The sequence below is a fragment of the Haliotis rubra genome, unplaced genomic scaffold (assembly GCF_003918875.1).
Source record: "Haliotis rubra isolate DU_JTF1 unplaced genomic scaffold, ASM391887v1 Scf179, whole genome shotgun sequence".
NCBI lineage: Eukaryota > Metazoa > Mollusca > Gastropoda > Lepetellida > Haliotidae > Haliotis > Haliotis rubra.
Genome location: NW_025765769.1, coordinates 1,086,948 through 1,105,055, shown reverse-complemented (window position 1 = coordinate 1,105,055; position 18,108 = coordinate 1,086,948). Strand labels below are relative to the sequence as shown.

The following is an 18,108-nucleotide window of genomic DNA, read 5'->3' as shown; positions in this document are numbered from 1 at the left end:
TTGGGTCATTGTGACATAGTGTTTGTGTCAGTTGCCCTGTGTCCCGAGAGGGATTTAAGCTGATTGTTCAGTTGGAACCCTCCATTGTAGAAGACAAGCCAGAGCAGTGATTAATCTAGGTTTATTACTGTACAGAGTAGCAGTATAAGATCAAAGGTAAATTGTATCATGTCACATTTAAAATGGCACTTTCCCAATCTCTAAAGGTAGCCCTGCAAGGGATCATGCTAATTCCATATCTTTTTAAATGGAGCTTTCAGCATTTGACTGAGATATTGCAGACCAAGTCTGTTTCCACCTCTGAGTAATTTATCATTTTGAAATATGAATCAGTTCAAGGCATTGGTTAGCTGATCTCCTGACCTTCTAATGATGATAGTCTTCGACAGTTTTTATGGTTGAAAACATTGGACCTATTATAAATGATGCAGATAAATTATTGAATGTCCGCACTCACTGGAGGAATTATGACTAAGCAAACATTGATACAATTTGGTCAGTTAAGGTTCTGTTGATATATACTTGAACAGGTAGGTGAGTGCCTTAACTTTTGAGTTCTGTCTCTGAAGGATGAACAAAGAGGTGATGGGTAGCCTAGTGGTTAAGGCGTTGGCTTGTCATGCTGAAGGCCAGGGTTTGATTCCCACTTGTAAATCCCATTTCTGTTGTCACTGATGATATATTACTGGAAAATTGCGAAAAATGTTAAAAAAACACTTAGTCTTGGATAGAAATAAATTTATATTAAGTATGTTATCAATGGAGATAATTATATACATAATAAGTACTGGAAATAACAACTGAATTTAGGTATTTTCAAGAAAAGAGTATTAGGACACTTTGTATCAAATGCATGATGTGGAGTTTAGTACAAAAAGCATAAGTATTAGTACAATTAATGTAGAATCAATATAAGTAGAGTTTATTTGAGGGGGTGGGGGGTTATCTTTTCATTTGATGTTTGCTTTGGATACTACTGGTATTTAATCTGTGTATGGAACATTTACAAAGGGGTAGGCCTTTTTATTTGCAATGGAAACATGGTGCTTACTGTGTCAGTATGGAAGATATAGGTTGTTGATTGTAAAGATGTTCAGTAATGTTTGCCGTTTTGTAATTGTTGGCATTTTGCAACACTGCCAGGTGAACACAGTCTGATTTATTTATCTCTAACGACGGCATTCTCCATATATTGCCTCCATAATCTGAATTTCACTTTCGCCTTTTGTGAAATTTCTTCCTATGTGTATGTCTAATTAAGATATAAAATGCTTCTAAATATCATCAGACTTGTATTTTTATTCAAATATATTCTTCTATTGTTTTTCTTAATATCAATTATAAAAAAAGATATATGAATTTTTTGGCATTCTACATTGCTCAATTTTTTCAATATATTAAGTATTTTTTTATCATTGCTCTGATTTTTCCAATGTGACATGTTCACCATGAGAAGAGTAGCTTAGCAGTAGATTGTCTAGAACTACATGTTTATTTGTTTGTTTCCTGTCTACCTCTTTTGTGGTATTGATATAATTCACAGAAACATATTGTGATGTTGTTTAACTCTAAAATAAACAGAAAAATAGAATTTTTATCCATCCTTCGTAGCATTCCCTTTTGCTGTTTATCTATGCTTAAATCAAAATCATAGGCTTGTAAGTAACATGTTATTCATTACAGAATGTCAACTTTATCACGTTGAAGACATATCAAAATATTTGTTGATGGTGTTACAAAGCTATGTGATATAGTTGTTATACCACACCTATATTTTCCACCATTAGGCAGCCATATTGTATTTTGTACATTCCATAATAAATTGCATGTCTGTTTTGTTATTTTTTTCTCGGTGTTCAAAATGTTGTGTCTCAAATGTTTGTCAGTTCTTGATGTCCTTTCTGAAATCTGAGTCGCATCTAACGGGAAGGGAGATTTTTAATTTAAGTAGATTTTATGTTTAAATTTTGTATTTAAAATGTAAGAACCCTCAGAGTTGCTTTTGCTACTGTGTATGGCTTGACAAATAAGTAATTTTTCAAAAGATATTCAAACATTTTGACTGCAGTTTGAGACACATATTTTCAATGGGTAAGGCATATTGGTTGTGAATTGTTTTTCATGAAATATTTCAATTTGATATTATTAAGTCATAGTTGATTCTTGCCAAAGATGACATGAATGTTTACTCCCAATTAATATTATCCCCTAGTATAATGCTTAAATCATATGTTTGAAATGAATGAAATTCTAAATGTGTATCTATGGCAATGCCTCAGCCAGTAAGCCGATATATCCGTTTTTTCATTTTGTTAATTAAATCAAGCCAGCATATAACCTTAGTGTGTACTAGACCTATTGGTTCATCAACATCTATAATTTATGTACGTTTCTCACAACTTTTTGTACTTCTATTGTTTGTTAATAAATATGTGTTGATGAACAATTTTGTTGTTTATTTTTGTAATAGGTAAAGTCACTTTTCTATAACTGTAATTTTCTAATTTTCTTACAATTCTACTCTCACTCTCTCTATCACAGTATTAACAGAAAAGTGACTTTATGTTTCTGTACCAACTGTCTTAGCAACGATTAACCTAGACTTGTCCAACAATGTCAAATCTACAACCGGGTGTATGCTGGCTTGACTAATATCGTCTTTGCAAAATACTAAAAACAATTTGCCATTTCTTGTTTCAAATCATAGTTCTTTCTTTGTGCATGACATGTGGAATTATTGTCTTAAGCATGCTTGTTTTGTATCTTTGACATTGTCATTGTATGGTTGGAGAGGGATGTTGGTGGCGTTGATGCGACTGGTGGAGGGATCGGTTGTCGGAGGAGCCGTGTTGGATATTGAGGGAGATCTTGTACATGGAACATGGAGATCCCTGTGTTTGATATTGAAGGGGATTGTGTATTTATATATGGAGATCCCATTGTTTGAAATTGAGGGGGATCGTACATTTGAACATACAGATCCCTGTGTTTCTAAGGGGGACACAAGTAGCCCAGTGACTAAGGTGCATTGCTGTACAGTCTACTGATGAGTAGGTTCAAATCCCAGTTGACCTTGACCACGCTGATGGGTTTCACCAAAGTGTAAAGCGTCCATCACTTTCAGCTTTAGTTGAACTAGAATAGTATTAAATGCAGCTATAAAGCCAACTCACTCACTCACAGGTGTCCCAGCCATGTAAGTCACTGCAGAGTTGCCTCCCTTACACATGTCAGGATCCTCAGATTAGCAGGAAACACAGTGACCAAACTTAAATATTGATCAAAGCAGTATTAAACCCAACTCGCTCACACTCTGACTATAAACAATACAAAACACAAGGTTGAAGTCCTTAAAATCAAATATTGATATTGGAAATTTGTTTAATGAACATAGTTTTATATATGGAAGCTGGAACTGAGTGCATATGAAAAGGGATTTTAATTCTGGAGTGTGAAAACCATTTTGCACAAGTAGAAGATGACAAACACAAACAATGATACAGATGCTAGTTGGTGGACAGACATTTTGAATGATTAACAATAATTTCTCAATGCAACATCCACACAGCTTTAGGCACTTCACGGGACGGGGCTGCCTTTGCAGGAGAAATGAAGAGAATTCTACTTTGCTCAATTACTGTCCGTTTCCAATCAGCAAGTGATCTTTGGGCTACGGCTGTCAAAAGTGATATGTATGTCCAATAGACATAGACTTACAAATATTTAAGAGCTTAAGGTTGTTTTGTGGAACCGAGTCTAGAACTTTATTTTAATGTAATCAAGAAGCTTGGTGAGGTTAGCTAAAAAAAAAGAAGTAATCATTTGCACTTGTTACATTTCAACTTCAGCTCTGTGTCTGTCTCCAGGTATGTGTGTTGATGTTTGCATTTCATACACTTCCTAGTACTTCCATCAGACACATACATGAGTGGATGTTTTACATGGATGTAGTCCAGTTGTATGGTAACCAAGGCCCCTAATATGTATATACAGATATATCATACACAGACAGATGCATTATATACACATGCAGGGCCAATCAGGTATAGTATGACCAGAAATTATTGAGAAATTTAGGAATATGTTTAATTGGATTTCTAGTATAAACAACCTTGACCAGCTATCAAGTGCTTGGTTTCATTCAAGAGAGACAACTCCGTTAATCCTATTTCATTAGTTTGTGAAGAGTTATCCCCCTTTGTTTACTTGCTAGCAGACGACATTTTCAGTGATCCTCAGTATGGATGATTTAGAGAATAGGAAGTTGATTTTAGAGTATTATAACAAGGACATCAGATCAGCTGTTTATCGTGTTTTGACAAATATTGCAAATGGATATGGCATTGAGCACCAGAGAGGCGCAGGTAGGCCCAGAAAATTGACTGTCAGTGACAGGAGGTGGCTTGGTATTCTTGTTTCTAAAAACAAACGAAGGAGTCTAGAAAACTTAAGGCTGGATATGATTGATAGAGGAACTGCGGCTGTCTGTAAGGAGACAATTAGAACTGAGCTGCATGCAATGGGTTGGCAGAAAAGTCGAGGAATTCCATCACCGATCATGAAACCTGAACAAAAGGAGCGAAGATTGAACTGGTGCTTACAGCATAGAAATTTTAACTGGGATAATGTGATTTTCTCAGATGAAAGTTCTGTGTGGCTGTTTCCTAATACACTGAAATTCTGGACCAAACAAGCTGAAAAACCTTTGTATCAGCGCCCAAAGTACAGTCCGAAATTTAACGTGTGGGGTGGCATATCTGTGTTAGGGGCAACACCCCTCTGTGTATTTGAAGGGAATATGAACATTGAGCGGTACACAGATATTCTCGAGGGACATTTACTTCATCTGCTCACGTGTTCTATGAAAATTTTGGGATTTTCCAGCAGGACAACGACCCAAAACATTGTTCAAAGCATTCACAGGCCTGGTTTCGGACCCAAAATATGACATTATTAGATTGGCCAAGCTATAGCCCTGACCTAAATCCAATAGAAAATGTTTGGGGACTTAAGAAGGAAAGTGTCAATAAGAAAAAACTGACAAATATTGCTGAAATGAAAGAAGAGGTGGTCCGATATTGGGACATGGACCACGACTTTCTAACTTCTTTGATCAGTAGTATGCCCCGCCGCATTGAAGCCTGCATTGCTGCCCATGGTGACTTGACAAAATACTAACTGTTCACCTGTCTTTGAATCTGGAGTTATGTTCTGCTAATATTCACATTTAATACGTGAGTAATGAGAAAAAAAAATATAAAATTACAATCTTTAAATTCTCAATAATTTCTGGTTGTACAAAGGCCCATATAGAGGATATTATAAAAGTAAAGTTGTTTTAATCAGAAATGAGACATTATACATGGTCAGGGCTAGAGTATATGAAATTGATACAGTAACTCAGAATGCATAACAAAGTCAGATATTTTGCATGTGACTTCTTTGAGGAGTTTTCAACAAAGAAACAATAATTATTGTTCAGATGAAAATGTTTGCAGTATCAGTGTAATGATTCTCTACATTAAATTCATTCTTACCCTTTTCAAATGTTTAAACATTAGGAGGGATTCTGCTTAAAAAAAACACACACCAATTTCTGTAAGATTCTGTTCCTTTTGATAAAAATATGTTGAACTATTGAAGAACATGCTGCGACTATGGATGTAGCCAGCTTTTGATTGACGGCTGTCTCTATTCAAATATTTCAGTGTTTAAAAAAAATTCCAGTTAGATGTGAGGGTGCTTCATAATGTTGTTGAGGTCTCTCCATGATCATTAGGCATATTTCAGGCAGGTGTTTCCAAAGGCAAGACATGGGTTTGGGCCATGTGTCAAGTCTTTCTGAGAGACTAATGCAGAGTTGTCTCCCTTTGACTAGCAGTTCAGTTTTGTCATTTTTAAGAATGTTTATTTTGCAGTTTTTGATAATTCTATATTAATTATTGGTAATAAGCAAACTTTTAGGATAATTGTAAATGTATTTCAAACAATGGAAATTGTGAGAAAAAAGTGAAATTTAATCAAACGTAACTTTAGCATCCAATGTATATCAGCCCCAGTTAAGAAGTATAGAAATATCCACAACCAAATGGTCCCACGAGATGGCTCCAGGAAGTTTGAAACAGGGAGTATTTGTGCACTTTTCATGGCTGACTACCGACTGTCGAGGGTTTTAGTCATTCTTGAGCAACTCAAGTATTTGGAAACATAATTCAGTTATTTCGTCATTTCAAACAAAAATAGACAGAATTCTGCCAATTTAATGGGCCACAACAACATGACATCACTTAAGGTCTGTGAGTGATGAGTTAAATGTAATCATTTTGAAAGAGCATGTAAGAGTGGGAATAAAAGCATTTGGGATCAATGGATATGGAGCTGATCAGAGAATAAATGGAAAGCCTGTCCATTTGTGAGAGGTAACTTTGGACATTCATAAGTGCACAAGGAGATGATTTGAGCAGCGAAGTAGCCTTGTGGTTGAAGCGTTCACTCATCATGCCGCAGGTCTGGGTTCAATTCCACAAATGATTTTTGGAAATAAAATGTGAAAGGTGTAAAGACATATCTTGTGAGAGATTGAGAACAAGTTACTAGTGGTGGCCTTTCCATCAAACATGCGGCACTTGGCACCAGCTCCTCTCCAGTGTAACCACTAGGTACTTGGACCAGTTCAGCCCCAGAATAGGATCCTGGCCCCGATTTCTAGAAACAAACTTAGGTACAGTTTTTACTCAAATTTGAGAAAGCGCAGGAAAATGCATTTCCCAGAATGAACTGAAATCGATATTAAACTCAAACATAGTAGACAATTTGAGTTTGGTGGATAGATTACTTAAGTTGTTTGGACTTTTGTATTTTTAAAATGGAGCTGAGTTAAATAATCAGCTGTTTCAAATTGTCAAACTCAGTTTGAAATTTGAGTAAAAACTTCAGTTTGTTTCTATATATGAGGCCTGGTCATTGAGATCTATACAATGTGTACCCACCAAAGCATGTTCAACCCTAGTGGCACATCACACTGTAAATCTGGGTTTGATTCCCCACGTGAATAAATACTTACTGATATCTTTGCCATGAGCTACTGTAACTTCACTCACTCACTCACTCACTCACTCACTCACTCACTCACTCACTATTAAAGTAAATTAGGTAGATGTGTAATCTCAGTCTTTCATTCTGTAATCGTCTGTCCTATACTGATCAACCATCATCAGCTCACACAGCATGCCCTAGAGCGTCGTCCTGCCGTCTCCCTCGACTGTCCTCTCCCCCGGGGTAGCTCTCTTCATGTATGATGAGTTGTATGAGCATATGAGTTTGTATTTCTTCAGTTTTGTAATAAAAACACATCAACCTATTTTTGCATGCTTTTTTGTTCACATATTACACCATTACTTGTTCTGTTTGTCCACTTAGAGCCAGATTAATCTGATATGGAAGATACAGTCAGATTTATCTGATTTGGGGGAACTAGAGCTGGATTTATTTAATAGGGGAACTATAGCTGGATTTATCTAATAGGGGAACTATTGCTGGATTTATCTAATAGGGGGAACTATAGCTGGATTTATCTAATAGGGGGAACTATAGCTGGATTTATCTAATAGGGGGAACTATTGCTGGATTTATCTAATGGGAGGAACTATAGCTGGATTTATCTAATAGGGGGAACTATAGCTGGATTTATCTAATGGGAGGAACTATAGCTGGATTTATCTAATAGGAGGAACTATAGCTGGATTTATCTAATAGGGGGAACTATTGCTGGATTTATCTATTAGGGGGAACTATAGCTGGATTTATCTAATAGGGGGAACTATTGCTGGATTTATCTAATGGGAGGAACTATAGCTGGATTTATCTAATAGGGGAACTATAGCTGGATTTATCTAATAGGAGGAACTATAGCTGGATTTATCTAATGGGAGGAACTATAGCTGGATTTATGTAATGGGAGGAACTATAGCTGGATTTATGTAATGGGAGGAACTATAGCTGGATTTATCTAATGGGAGGAACTATAGCTGGATTTATCTAATGGGAGGAACTATAGCTGGATTTATCTATTTAGCTATAGCTGGATTTATCTAATAGGGGAACTGGATTTATCTAATAGGAGGAACTATAGCTGGATTTATCTAATAGGAGGAACTATAGCTGGATTTATGTAATGGGAGGAACTATAGCTGGATTTATGTAATGGGAGGAACTATAGCTGGATTTATGTAATGGGAAGAACTTTAGCTGGAGGAACTATAGCTGGATTTATCTAATGGGAGGAACTATAGCTGGATTTATCTAATAGGGGGAACTATAGCTGGATTTATCTAATAGGGGGAACTACAGCTGGATTTATCTAATAGGAGGAACTATAGCTGGATTTATCTAATGGGGGGAACTATAGCTGGATTTATCTAATAGGGGAACTATAGCTGGATTTATCTAATGGGAGGAACTATAGCTGGATTTATCTAATAGGAGGAACTATAGCTGGATTTATGTAATGGGAGGAACTATAGCTGGATTTATGTAATGGGAGGAACTATAGCTGGATTTATCTATTAGGGGGAACTATAGCTGGATTTATCTAATAGGGGGAACTATAGCTGGATTTATCTAATAGGAGGAACTATAGCTGGATTATCTAATAGGAGGAACTATAATAATAGGGGAACTATTGCTGGATTTATCTAATATGGGAGGAACTATAGCTGGATTTATGTAATGGGAGGGAACTATTGGAACTATAGCTGGATTTATCTAATTAGGGGAACTATAGCTGGATTTATCTAATATGGGGGAACTATTGCTGGATTTATCTAATAGGGGGAACTATAGCTGGATTTATCTAATGGGGGGAACTATTGCTGGATTTATTTATCTAATGGGAGGAAATATAACTGGATTTATCTAATGCTGGAGGGGAACTATAGCTGGATTTATCTAATAGGGGAACTATTGCTGGATTTATCTAGGGGAACTATGGGATTTAACTATAGCTGGATTTATCTAATAAGGGGAACTATAGCTGGATTTATCTAATAGGGGAACTATAGCTGGATTTGGATTTATCTAATGGGAGGAACTATTGCTGGATTTATCTGGAATTGGGGGGAACTATAGCTGGATTTAATCGGATGGGGAATGGGAGGAACTATAGCTGGATTTATCTAATGGATGAACTATAGGGATTTATCTAATTGAAAAATACAAACAAACTGGGATGAATTGAAAATATTTAGGAAGTTGAACATAGACTTTAAATTTATTGGGAAACCCTTGTTTGTGACAACAAAATATATATTTAGCCAGAATTTATTATACAAAGTTTGCTCATACAATTGGAAATTGAAATTCTTTGATTATAGTGCACGTTGAGAGAAGTAGAAAGATTGATATGAAAAAAGAAAGGACAAATATTTTTCTGTTGTGTACGGTAATGTAATATGTTTGCGAGGCAGAAAATTATGATTTTATGACATTAGCTGAAGTGACGGAGAAGACTTGTTCACCATCTGTGTGATGACTCTACAGACTGTATCACGATAACGCCCCGGACTGACGGCCATCAGATCAAGCTGGGCTGGTTTAGAAGCTGCAGCGAAATGGGGCAATAAAGATAGGCCATGAAAGTTTTTCTTTGAAAGTTTTTCTTAAATCTTCAGCATATCCATTTTGCAGTGAATATTGAAAAGAGGAACTCAAATTAACATTCTTAGAATTTGGGTATGTTCAACATTTGAAATGATGTCTGTGACGAGATAATGCTGATGTTGTTGATGTACAAATACGGAGTTTCATTTTGACACTAACTAACTGAACAGCTTCCTTATATTCAGACAGAACCACTGTTAACATAAATGTCTAGATATTGAAGAAGGAGCATTTCTGTGGTGTATTTCTCTTGATTCAAATGTAGAAAGATTTATACAGCAGTTACCCTTGTACATAATTCACGGAATCACAAATACCTTGAATAGCGCACACTACATTTGAAACTATTCCTTTGAATATTTATGACATGAAAATATTCCTTGAGTGTTTGATGCACAATCCAATACCTCTCACTGAGCAAACTATATTTCTCTTACTTTAAACATCCCTGAATTGATCCACAAGACACTTCCACTGGCTCGTTGTCAGCTGGTAATTAAACCACAGCCCAGCGATAAACACTTTTATTACCTACTGGCTACACTATCTATAGCACCTCTCACATTGCCTCCACACATGACAATGACAGGCTGCTCTTCCCAAACTGGTTTTGTTGAAAATTTGACCTTGACCTACCAGAGTTCATGCATGCACTCACCATGACCTTTAACCTTTGATATTTACCATATTTACTCGAAAAAATAGACTAGAAATTATTTATTTATTTTTTTAACATTAATGCCTCTGTGTTGTGTTTTGATATATGTTGCATAATGTTTTACCTATGTCAAGGTATGTCAGTTGCTGGTTTCACATAATGGATTTGGACAGTTTCTTGTTCCTGTCTGTCTTATAATGAGGTATGGTTGTCACTTTGTATAGCAAGTGTTAAGCAGGTTGGTTCATACTTAACCCTTTAACTGCTCAGTGAATACATATATCAATGGGATTGTATCCTTTGGACCTTCGGAAATTTTACCAGAGAGAAATATTTTTCTACCTTGGCAAGTTAATTGGTTTGGGTTAAAAAAATGTCAGTAACTAAGAACTTCCCTCTCTGTTCTTTTTTTCGTGTAAACTTTTTTCTTTCTTTTTTTATCTACTCTTTCACCATTTTTATGACCAGTGTTCAGGGAACAGCTCTGCAGATCCTCCCCAACTTAATTGTCTCCATGGTTAGAGGGCTGTGGAGGGACAAAATATCCTGTACATCCTGTGAACATTAGCAGGAAGAATGGATGCAGATACTTCCTAGATACTACCACTGGTGTCAGAGTGATTAAATCTAATGACAGTGTACCATGTACATACAGTCTATCTGATATCTCTAATGAGATACACAATATGCAGGCAGGCCTTGCCAGAATGTCTCCACTCAGTCACCTAGGTTACATTCAAGCTTGGAAATACCTTCCCGTAGTAAGTGTTGGGCTTCGCACAGGTATTTTATTTGATGTTGGTACAGTGATCACCTTCTCTGTCTCACAGTCCCTGAACCTCATTATTTTCCCTACTGCCTAGCCCTCTCTGCAATGCTAAAGCCCTAAATGAAGCAAGTCTAGATTTCCTCAGGTTCAGGTTCTAAATATCCCATCTCACTTGGGCTCCTTTTCAATTTGAATGGAATTATTTCTTACTTTGAAAATGATTTATATTCAGAGACTAAGTGTTAGTCAAAATGATCACCCAGAGACCCCATTTCAATGACATCGGGTCCAACTGTTTATTAGTGAGAGTCACTGTGTACTAATTATCATATGAGCATGTATGTCATGATTTCACTAAACTAGAGTCAGAATTCATATATATCCCAAGTGAGGGTTATGCTTGAATTCCTGTCTGTATTTAATAGAAACAGTGACACACATGCAAGTGTCATTATTTCTTTATCACCATTTCTTCATCCCATTGAGGTCACCTTTAGGATTGTCGAATGAAATTCTTCAGCTTTGACATTTCTAGTGTGATGTCATTACGACATCCACAATAATATTTGAATCCCGTATGATCCTGGTGACCTAAACAATACCTTGATGTACATAAAGTGATATTTCTGTAAACTCTGTTATTTCAAACCATCTATGTGATAAACACTCATATAGACCAGGGTTAATCATTGAGCAAGTCACGGCCAGACTGTAGTAGTCAGTGGTCATGGTGAGGGCTGTGATAACCTGCCTGCTATGAAACCATCTATGTGATAAACACTGATATAGACCAGGGTTAATCATTGAGCAAGTCACGGCCAGACTGTAGTAGTCAGTGGTCATGGTGAGGGCTGTGATAACCTGCCTGCTATGAAACCATGGTGATCTATGTGATAAACACTATGTGATAAACACTGATATAGACCAGGGTTAATATAGACCAGGGTTCAGTGGTCATCATTGAGCAAGTCACGGCCAGACTGTAGTAGTCAGTGGTCATGGTGAGGGCTGTGATAACCTGCCTGCTATGAAACCATCTATGTGATAAACACTGATATAGACCAGGGTTAATCATTGAGCAAGTCACGGCCAGACTGTAGTAGTCAGTGGTCATGGTGAGGGCTGTGATAACCTGCCTGCTATGAAACCATCTATGTGATAAACAGGGTTAATCATTATAGACCAGGGTTTATCATTGAGCAAGTCACGCCAGACTGTAGTAGTCAGTGGTCATGGTGAGTGGCATGGTGAGGGCTGTGATAACCTGTCTACTATGAAACCATCTATGTGATAAACACTCATATAGACCAGGGTTTATCATTGAGCAAGTCACTGCCAGACTGTAGTAGTCAGTGGTCATGGTGAGGGCTGTGATAACCTGCCTGCTATGAAACCATCTATGTGATAAACACTCATATAGACCAGGGTTTATCATTTAGCAAGTCACTGCCAGACTGTAGTAGTCAGTGGTCATGGTGAGGGCTGTGATAACCTGTCTACTATGAAACCTGTCACTATCATTATCTGTGTGGTGTACACCTGTCTCGCATCCCTCTATCTATCCTCTCTGTTGTAGCATAGGATGGCGGACACTTCCCACTCAACATATAAAGGGTTAAGTTTAGTATAAGATACAAAGAACAACTATAACGCTCAACTTTTTTAAGAGATATTCCTGTCATCAAGAGATGCACAATCTGTTTATTCATAACCACCACCCTGCTCCTCATCTTAATGCTAATGTGATCGTAATTCCCATGTATTAACAGAGACTTGACTGTAGTAATGCTAAGATTGCTTTAGAATGGAACCTGGGAAGCTGTTCTGTTCCCCAAGAAATGATTCTATTTCCCTATCAAACACTGAGTAGTATATAATAAGCCCTACCTGTCTAGACATTGCGTGGGTATTGATAAACACTTTCTCCGAAAGAGATACAATCCTTATTACTCACTGTCGTCATTAAAGCTATTGTCAGTGATTATTGATTGACATGTGGTGTATACGTTCAATACTACACCAGTCAGCAAGTGTATATCACTATGGTAAATGTTGAGAAACCTTTAATATCACCATATCATTCCTACTGGTTATGAAAGAAGCATTTACTTAACATTACAGTGTTGTTGAGTGCACATTGGTTGATGAGCTCTGAGTGAGGTTGGTTGTGGGATGTGCTGGGTGGAATGGATATTAAGGAATGAATTTTGTACAGGACTTGTATGTTAATGTGTCCATTGGTTTGGAAAATGGCTGTAATATAAAGCAGGCTATTATTTTTTTATTTTTTTATTTTATTTTTTTTATTTTTTATTTTTTTTTTTTTTTTTTTTATTTAATTTTTTTAATTTTTTTTTTATTTATTTTATTTGTTTATTTGAAACAATTGATGTAAAAGTTCTGAAATAAAGTACTATTTTTGAACAGCATGTTTTCAGTCAAGCAGTAACATTTGGGTAGGTATATCTGAAAAGAACCAAATTTGTCCAGCTGTAGAAATAATCAGATGGTTTTGGTTCAGAGAATATTTGATTGTACTCAAGAATAATTAACTTTACCCAGTTTAAATGTATGCAATTAGCTGTAGAAGAGACAAAAGCAACAGTGAAGCCCATTTCTGGTGTCCCCCGCTGTGATATTGCTGGAACATTGCTAAAAGCGGAGTAAAACTAAACTCACTCACTCACAAAAGCAACAAAAGGCCTCACTCACTCACTGTCATATGACAGCAGTGTACACCTACTGACATCATCTAAGATGTACTACGGTACCCATAACGAGACAAACATACCTGTGTCAACAGGTAGACCACACCTGTCAAGCTGGAAATCCCTATCTGTGTGTGTGTTGTTGTCAGTGTGAACTACCCTGATATAACAGGTGCTTAATGCTGCTGTAGCCTTATGGAGAGACACTGCTGTCCTTATAATGAGGGACAGGTGCTTGTTTACATACCAGGTCCAAGTCCCTGAATGAGACACTCAGTACTTGGAGGACTTTGTACCACAATTGTTTGTGATGCATGATGAATTCCTGAAGAATGCATAAGGAAGTTCTATATTTGTGACACAATTTAATTTGAAAGGATGTTTCAAAGCATACAATTTAATAAGAAAAGAATGTTAAATTCATGAAAAAACAGAGCTGCTTAAGTGGAAGTTTACTCTCAAACTATCATGAGTGTACAAGTACCTCACTCAATACCTGTGTACAGTAATATATTAAGATACTAAGTATGTCACCAAGCACTTGTATACTAACTCCAGTCAACAGAAAATGTAAAAAACTTATTTCATTCAAAACTGAATAAACGTAATGATCTGTTCTGAATGTTCATTTCTATATGGCAAAACTGCATGCCTCCATTCATATACGGTCATGTTCATGGTATGGTTGATGAGTCATGAAGTTTTGACACTGAACTTTTACTGTTAGTAAATCCTCACCTTGATATGGCAGCCAATTTGAAAAAGCTAGCTATGATCATTACTTATATTTCCAGTTTTATGGTATTAATTTTGACTTTGTTTGATGCTTATATTCTCTCAATGTTCATATTTGCTCTGTGGGTGGCAGACTTCAGCATCTATGTTTTTCTTTATGATGTTTGGGAAAACTGTTGATGAGAGCTGCAGTGTCGCGGTTGTCATAGTTATAAGTTATTACCTTGGTAGTGGATACAGTTTGCTAAATTGCATAATATTCCACGCACTGTACCTTCTCATATTGGGTAAAGTGAAACTTGACTTCTGTGTGATTTTTTTATTTTATTTATTTTTTGCTATTTAGATAATATTTCAAGGTTACATCAGAATAAATTGTGTTCATGTCGCATCACTGCACTGAGTGAGTGAGTGAGTGAGTGAGTTTAGTTTTACACTGCTTTTAGCAATATTCCAGCAATATCACAGCAGGGGACACCAGAAAGCATCAAAATTTTGTAAATTTTTACCCCTTATTGATAAATTTAATCATTCTATACAACTCTTCTTTATTGCATCAAGTGGAACTTGTGTTTTATGTTACACTTTAGTTGCAGTTTTAGTTATTTGTATCTATTCCCAGTTTGTATTTCTGTTGGAGGCTGTACTCTGTGCCCAATAGAATCATGTCATGCACCTCTCATATATCCAGGGGGGGTGCGGTAGCCTAGTGGTTAAAGTGTTCGCTCGTCACGCCGAATCCCGGGGTTCGATTCCCCACATGGGTACAATGTGTGAAGCCCATTTCTGGTGTCCCCCGCCATGATACTGCTGGAATATTGCTAAAAGCGACATAAAACTCACTCACTCACTCACTCACTGCGACAAACATAACCCTATGACACGCAATGTGTCATTTCCTGTGTTCACCCGTCACAAGCAATTGTATTGGATTTAAATGCTGCATACATCTGGTGTTTACCCTTGTCCTTGACAAATGGTTAGTCTCTGAAAATATGTGATTTTGATGGAAACAAGCAACTGCATTTGAATTGGAATGGAGCCCCAGTGAGATAGGGGTTTCAGGAAATCTAGATGCATTTAGTTTCTCAAAGTTATTTGTTCCTGTCAAATCATATATTTTCAGAGACTAAGGGTCAGTCTACATTTAGTGCTGCAGCATCACTCACTCACTCACTCACTCACTCACTCACTCACTCACTCACTCACTCACTCACTCACTCACTCACTTATATATCAAAGGATGAATCAAGGTCAGCCATGACAGCTGATGCGTTGAAGAGAAACAAGAGAAAAAGATCATATATTCACAATTTCATAGTGACATAGCTCCTGGTGACAGCATTTTTTGTCCAATGTTAATCTGAAGTGAGTATTTAAGACACCAATGTCTGAATTGAAGATCGTTGTTCATTAATGTTCTTCTGTTATTTCTCTACAGGTCATTCCACCGAACCGGTATCAATAACGAGCGGCAACACATCGCCATTCCCCGTGACGCCGCCAAAAGTCCCCAACACAGCCGCCTCCAGTACGGACCGGATAGACGGGGAAAGGACAGAAGCTGAGGAACCTCCCAGGTAAGGGAGACAACTCCACTTGTGTATAATCTCCATCCATCAGACACTCTGCTCACCACTTCAAACCTTGGGGCTGTGGTTTAATAGGAATCCAGGGATTTGGAAACAGTACGTTTGCCTGGGAGGTTTTGGGTTTGGTCTCAGTAGAATTTGGTTCAATAGAATTGGTTGGGGTGTTTTGGTTTTGTGATCAGTAGACGTTTCTTTGGTGTTTGAGATCTGGGTTCAATAGAATTTGCTGTTGGATTGACTTTGGTTCAACAGAATTGGTTGGGTTATTTGAAGTTTGTGATCAATAGACTTGTCTGTGGTGTTTGAGATCTGGGTTCAATAGAATTGACTGTGGGGTTGATTGGGACTCGGTTACATCGACCAGGGTTTTCATTTGGGTTTACAATGATTGAATGTGGGGTTTAGGATTAAAAAATTGAGTTGTGAGATTTATGGTGTCAGTTCCGTAGAATTGGTCATGAGGTCGGCCGTTTAACGTTCAGAATAATAGGCTGTGGGCTCTGCGATGATTAGAGAATTTGTGACAAGTTAGAGATATGTGATCTGAAGATTGTCAGTTGTGTTTCTTGGATTTTCAATGTTTTCAATTGATCTCTGAATACATCACAATCAGAGTGTTCATCTGCTGTTGCTGTCTGTGACAAATGTTAAGATAGGGAGGGTGTGCGTTCTCTACAGACACATGCAGGATTTGAACAGGTGATTTGTCAAACATTCATTTTGTTTCTACTGTATGGTTTGGTGGCCACCTCAAACTAAAGTACCATACTAAATCAAATACTTCATGACAATTCTTGACCTGAAAATATCTTTTAATATGTGCACCAAATATATTGTTCCTTATGGGAATTAATAAAGTCACGAGACCTCAGTGATGGATTGTGACATTTGATTAGGAATCTATTAACATTTAACTCCAAGACAAGCATTTAATAATTCTACATCAAAGATAATTTTTGTCTGTATTAAGTCTCAAGTCAGAAGTACTCTTTGAAGTCAAAAAGAATTTAAAAAGTGTTTTAATAGAAAACTTTGATTGCTGTTGCAACTTTCTCTGAAGTTACATTATCAAAATATTTATGCTAACGATATTCAGAAAAATTGCCAAGACTCATATTCCATGTGACTTATTGTATCCGAAGTGGCAAAAAAAATGGAAAACTCACGGACTGATGACAGCTTGATAAATATGATAAATGTTAATGAGTCTTTCTGTCGGTACAATATTCCTAAGAGCTGGATAAGTTATTTGGAAACCTGTAAGGTTAGCCGGTTGGCCTTGCAGATAAGGCGTTCACGTATTGAAACAAAAATGGCATTTGATTCCCTTCTTGGGTAAGATGTTCGCCATTCATGCCTTGCCATTTTGTGCGATGTTACTGAAAGAGGTGTAAATAACTCACTCACTCTGTAGACAGATGTCTGTTGGCATGGGGTGTGGAGACTGATGTATGGAGATTATTAATATATTCAGTGAGCTTTTTCTCCGATCTGTTTCCTTCAGGCTGTTATTGCATTCTGTCCTTTGAAAATGTGTTCCATTCTTCAAAATGTCTTTATCTTCACATCTAAATATGCATACTTGGAGGCATTCTACATCTAGACTCTTTATCTCTCCCAGATCATCTACAGTCAAAAAGACCTGTTGATTCGGATGTTTATCAATACTTTATTGTTTGTATTTGCTGAAACAATAATATTTGTAATACATTATTATCTGAAAACCTGTGTCAGAGAAACTTCAGAGAACTTTGTGTTGTTATCTTTAACACTAGCTAGAAGTGTTCCAGTTGGAACTGGATTTGTGTGGATTGTGGTAGATTTAGCATACAAGTTTCCAATAGGTGTCGAGAGATGTTTGACAGTAGTTGTTGTAACAGATATATTTCAGTTTTCTGGTTAATTGTCAAAAACATCAATTTATGGAAGCAGTAAGTGCAAAAACTGTTCTGAGTTTATAAACACTGACTGGGATGGCCTAGTGGTTAA

General features: G+C 36.9%; 1 protein-coding gene and 1 long non-coding RNA gene across 14 annotated transcripts in view; one reads left to right on the top strand and one right to left on the bottom strand.

The window, feature by feature from the left end:
• LOC124273272 (disks large homolog 2-like) overlaps positions 1-18,108 on the top strand; it is a 343,312-nt gene that overhangs the window by 245,421 nt on the left and 79,783 nt on the right. For all 13 annotated transcript variants that reach the window (XM_046708499.1, XM_046708504.1, XM_046708503.1 and 10 more), the window contains one exon: positions 15,969-16,107. In XM_046708499.1, the coding sequence (XP_046564455.1) occupies positions 15,969-16,107 (139 nt within the window). The remainder of the gene's footprint in view (positions 1-15,968; positions 16,108-18,108) is intronic.
• Positions 72-17,179, bottom strand: LOC124273274. The gene is made up of 3 exons (XR_006897601.1): positions 17,169-17,179; positions 13,894-13,898; positions 72-561 (listed from the first exon to the last, which is right to left on the bottom strand). It is a non-coding gene; the product is annotated as an uncharacterized LOC124273274 (long non-coding RNA).